Below are 5,000 nucleotides of genomic sequence, written 5' to 3'. Positions count from 1 at the left end.
GGAGTAAGCGAAAATACGTTATGTCGTGAATGGGTCAATAACTTTAGATGCAAAAATACATGTAATAAAGTACACATTTGAGATTACTAAAGGCTGAAACCATGAGTCTGGCAGCTCTGATGATTGGGAAAACTGACTATCTATTGCTCATTACTCTGTACAGACATATAAATGACTCGTAAGGAACCATGAAAGCATTACTTTGTCATTTTCAGGGACAATGCATCTGAGGCATCTGTTTGGTCTCAAGCTTGCCAGACTATGAAGGTCCAACTTTTATGATGTGAGGCCAAAGAAGCTAATGATGCTTCATCCTTCATCTTAACAGATGAAGAGTATACAACAGAATGGCACCATTTCTACAAGTTTCTGTTAGTTCAGCAATACCCTAATAACTGTGTCAGCTAAGTTCATTATTTTAAATTAAGAGAAATGTAATTGGAACATCTTGTGTATCTAACTTGAGCTTTTCTGATTTACTTTTGGGAATTCATAAAAGATTTGGGATATATCATCATTCACAGAATACGTACATATACTTCGATTGTTGCTAGCTTTAAAATTTTAGTAGTCACAATCATCTTAATCTTAAATATCATATCAACATGACAATAGTCACATTGTATACAGCAACACATTAACCCATTAGCAGCGGATGGCATGATTTGGTGCAAAGGCAGAGTCGGTCATAGACGCGGATGGCACCATGCCAGACATGTAAAACAGCTATCCTACTGCACAGACCTTTTTTTAATACCGCGACCAATGGGTTAAGGTCCTAGAGGAAGAGAATGGCAAAGGTTCCCTTACCTTGTGCAGGCAACACAGCAGGTACGTTGGTAGGGGAGGAGTCTTCCCAGCGACTCTTCCTCCTCTTAACCTGCTGTTCCTCTCTGTCATGGCTCTTGCAACTGTCATCTTCACTGGAACCAGCTGAGAGAGAAACTAGCAAACTTCATCAGTAAAGCTGCCTCGTTACTAACCTAGCAATGGGGAGTGGAGAGAAATAACAACGCAGGTGACCACATGCCAAAAATTATAATTCAGCTTTGAGACATAACTTATGATAGGAATTGGCATTACAAGCACCAACATATAGCTTCTATCATTATTGTGTTCCCTGTGGATTAATGATGAATGCATAAAAAGGAACAGCATATCTACTTGCTCAAAAAAAGAATCAGAATCTAATTGCAAAAAAAAAAAAAAAAAAAAAAAAAAAAAACAATAATAAATAAATTAATGAAAATAAAATAGAAAAAAAGAATCAAACAAAATCCAAACTTATTGTTGCATCATACCCTTCACTAGTATTCATATAACACTATTCTATCTGAATATAATCACATAGGAAAAGAGAGAGAGTATAAGTAAAATTTGCATGTACTCTTATATTGCTCACAGCGAATTTCATATTTATCAATACATGTACATCATAGAGGAGCAGAATTTTTTTTTTACTCAATTTCATTGGTGTGTGGTTACAAATGTATAGCCCACAGTTACTGTGTTAACCCATTTGCGACATTGTAATATTTTGCTCCCATCGGATGAAATCCTATCACATCATGGCAACCTTTTCAATGTAAGGGCTAAAGAAAGCTTCTAGTAGTAGCCAGCAGGCTGGAGTGCCAAAGAAAACCCAAAAGTGACAGTGAACAAAATTTTTATAGAAAAAAAGGCAAACCATTGACTAGGTTACAAGAAATTTATTGAAAACAGTTGCCAGTCTCACGTCAGTGCCTTTTAACATGATTGAAGTTGCCAAGTAGCCATTTTCTCCCTGGTGATTTTTTCCCCTGTGCTTCTGTGGTAAAAAAGTTGATCATTGAGGCATTGACTTATTAATTTAGTTGGCTAGGCTGTTGTGGGCCAGATTGTTATATAAATATCAAGTAGGGCTGGAGGTATCACCCTGTAGAATTGGGTAGGTTAGAGGAGCATTGCGGCAGGAAAGATCTCTTGCCAGGAGACTTCGCTCAGTTATTAGGCAATAAACGCCCCAGTGTGAATGGGTTAAATATGTAGCCTAATATATTATATATAGACTCATCATCATACCACAAGTTTAGAAGAAAATAATAAACACATCTTAGGATGCCCAGCCCAAGCTGAACATCTTGAGATCTGGCCTAATTCAGAAGGATTAAGAATGTGTGGCTTCACCTTAAATATGGTAACTCTGTGGGACTGATGTTTGCAATATGGCTGAAAATCCCAGGAAATCCACTTAACACAATGATGACGGGTGTTACGCAAAAAGTGCGTAATGACGGAATGTCATACTACTGTGACGTCCCTGAAAATCGTTTATGCCATTGTCCTGACTGGCCTATATGACATTGCTATTGGTCACCTGGCGGGAAATTGGGGAAAACCTTGGGTATATAAGGAGGTTGAACCCCATAAATTACATATAGCTCCAAAGAGACAATGCCAAATGCTCCTCCTCCCCTCCAGTTCGGATGATGATGAATCCCAGGCATTAACATCCGGGTTACAACGAAGACTGACGTCCCATGACTCCTCCTCTGACAGGGAGAGTAGTGGGGACGAATACGTTCCTTGCAGGGCAGAGGAGGACAGTGATAATGGTCTAAACTCAAGAGGATGAGCTGGACTATGTCAGAAAGTGACAAGCCATTGTCTACCTTCGCCACCAAAGAGTGGCGGAGGAATGAACCTGAAACTTCTAAAGAAGAAGAACGTCCCGAGAAGCTTTGGGTTTGCTGGTTCACCTGGGGTCAAAGCAGACCTGGATGCAACCAGCAGCCCCATTGAGATCTCCTTCAACACATCATCTGCAAGACCATAGATTTTATAATTTTTCACTGTTATTGTTTCTATACCATTACAGTTTGTGTACATATATGCCATTTATCAAATTTGAAATAGTGTTACTGACATTTGCATTTTGTCAGCTTCTAGGTATCGCCATAGACGAGTCCTTGTGGAAGTTCCATGGGTCCCCAGGATACTGAGGTTTGTCACCTTCAATAAAAACAAGCGGGCTAAATTTGGTTTGAAGGTGTACAAATTGTCTGGCAGTACTAGCCCGTCCAGCAGATACACTTTGTGTTTCCAGATTTACACAGGCCAGGATAAGAGCACTGTGCCAGCCTCAATGAAGGCAGTACTAGATTTACTGGAATTGAGTGGTAACATGGGGAAAAGGTATACTGTCATTGCAGACAATGGGTACACTTCCCTTATCTTTTCCATATACTCCAGTCTCGACGGACGAATGCCATGGGGACAGTGAGGGTAACATGTAAGGGGATGCCCCGTGACCTCACCATGAAAAAGAGGGGCCATGTGGACTAAAGAAGCAGCAACAAAGGGTTGCTTACTCTACAGTGAAGTGACTGTAATGTCATTACAATGCTCTCCACCGTCCACACTACTCTGGTCGAGGAGGGAGAGAAGCCCTGCATTGTTGCCAACTACAATGTTGGCATGAAAGGCGTCGATGTTGGAGACCAATTCTCCGCCTCATATTCCACCCCTCGGAAGTTAAGGGTGTGGTATCGGAAGATCTTCTTCCTCTTTGACCTCTCCCTTTCCCTTCGCTGTGTATTGTACCATAGGGTATTTCAATAATTGCAACTTTTGAAATGTCATCGTGACTGTACAAAAATAGGCTCCATATATCATAAAAATGAAATGTGAAAAAAATCAGCTTGATCTGATAACGTTTAGGGGTTGCACTTTTCAATTTAATATATTACGCATTTCCGCGGAATTGGGGCCGCGAAGGCGGACGAGGTCCACGCACTTCGAACTTCCTCGCTAACGTTAAGTGATCATAGTTCCCTTCCGAATCATAATCAAATTTGTGTCTTTAGGTCATCAAGTTCCTTGCTGACCTTGGGCACTTAAATATTACATGTAACAAATTCTTCACTGATCTTAGGCACTTAAATAACGCATATAACAAGTTCCTCGATGACCTTAGGTCACTGACTGACCTTAATGGCCTATAAAAGTAATGCCCGTGTTTCTTCAATAAGCATATAAATGTTAGTTAATGAATAACATTATTATACATTCCAACAAGCTTCTGTTGTGTTGCTATGTGTTTGTGATATTTTAGCACGATATAATTCGCTGAAAGTGATTAAAATTCAAACGTTTCTGGACGAGAAAATGCTTCGAAACCTGTGACTGAATTGAAGAATTATATCAGAAATTTGGACTGAAGACTATTACTAAACTAAATGCTATCACAAAAGTACTAAACATAAAGAAAGTATCTTATTATATACAGAAGGAGAGTTTGAAAGTTTCGTTTATTGGTACTGAAATCGTATCTTTTAAAGGCAAGAGACAACCGAGAGAAGTGCTACAAGAAGATATCGAGTGGTATGAAGCAAAGTTAAATGGTAGTGCTGGTTCCCTTGGTTCTGTTGACCATAAAGCTACTAAAAGGAAGGTATACAGAAATAAGAGGAAATGTAGTCTGGCAAATAAAATAACTGAGTGACATTCAGGAATATGTGAAAACCAAACAGACAATGAACATGACAACGGAAACCAATCTTCGTCAACCTTAGAAGATTTGTCCACTCCTGATAACTGCCAGGAAAGAAACGGAAATACACCACGGAAATAATGCAACAAATTTTATTAGACTCCTGTAGTGGAAACTGCATTGTGGTGGAACGTCTCCAGTGAAGCTGTACAAAAGATACTGATGTTTTTTTTTTTTTTTTTTTTCTCAAGTAGTAGGCCTTGACAGCAGATTGATTCCTTCAGATACTATCATATTCCACAAGAAAAGGGAGGCAACTATTGGTAAAAGAGTTGACACTCTAGCTTCATTGAAGAAAAATAAAATATGAACAAAAACAATATGTCATAACCTCAGGGAATCAACAGAAGTAATTGATTTTTTTTTAGGATATAAAGGATGAGGTCCATTTTAAGTGGCCAATTGACTTTAATGCTATTGACGGGTAACCATTCATGAACTACTGGACAGACAAGCAAAATTATTTTGT

The 5,000-nt window shown here is 39.1% G+C and overlaps 1 protein-coding gene across 2 annotated transcripts in view; it reads right to left on the bottom strand.

The window, feature by feature from the left end:
* Positions 1-5,000, bottom strand: part of LOC122252223 (uncharacterized) — a 38,597-nt gene that overhangs the window by 19,150 nt on the left and 14,447 nt on the right. Inside the window, exon 5 of one of the 2 annotated variants that reach the window (XM_086547462.1) lies at positions 811-933. In XM_086547462.1, the coding sequence (XP_086403588.1) occupies positions 811-933 (123 nt within the window). Of the gene's footprint in view, positions 1-810; positions 946-5,000 lie in introns of both variants that reach the window. The other variant, XM_086547461.1, reaches the window with a different exon arrangement.

Source organism: Penaeus japonicus, unplaced genomic scaffold, assembly GCF_977035675.1.
Source record: "Penaeus japonicus unplaced genomic scaffold, GWHDUDI00000001_assembly GWHDUDI00000019, whole genome shotgun sequence".
NCBI lineage: Eukaryota > Metazoa > Arthropoda > Malacostraca > Decapoda > Penaeidae > Penaeus > Penaeus japonicus.
Note: the sequence above shows the minus strand (reverse complement) of the source record. Positions and strands in the feature narration are given on the sequence as shown.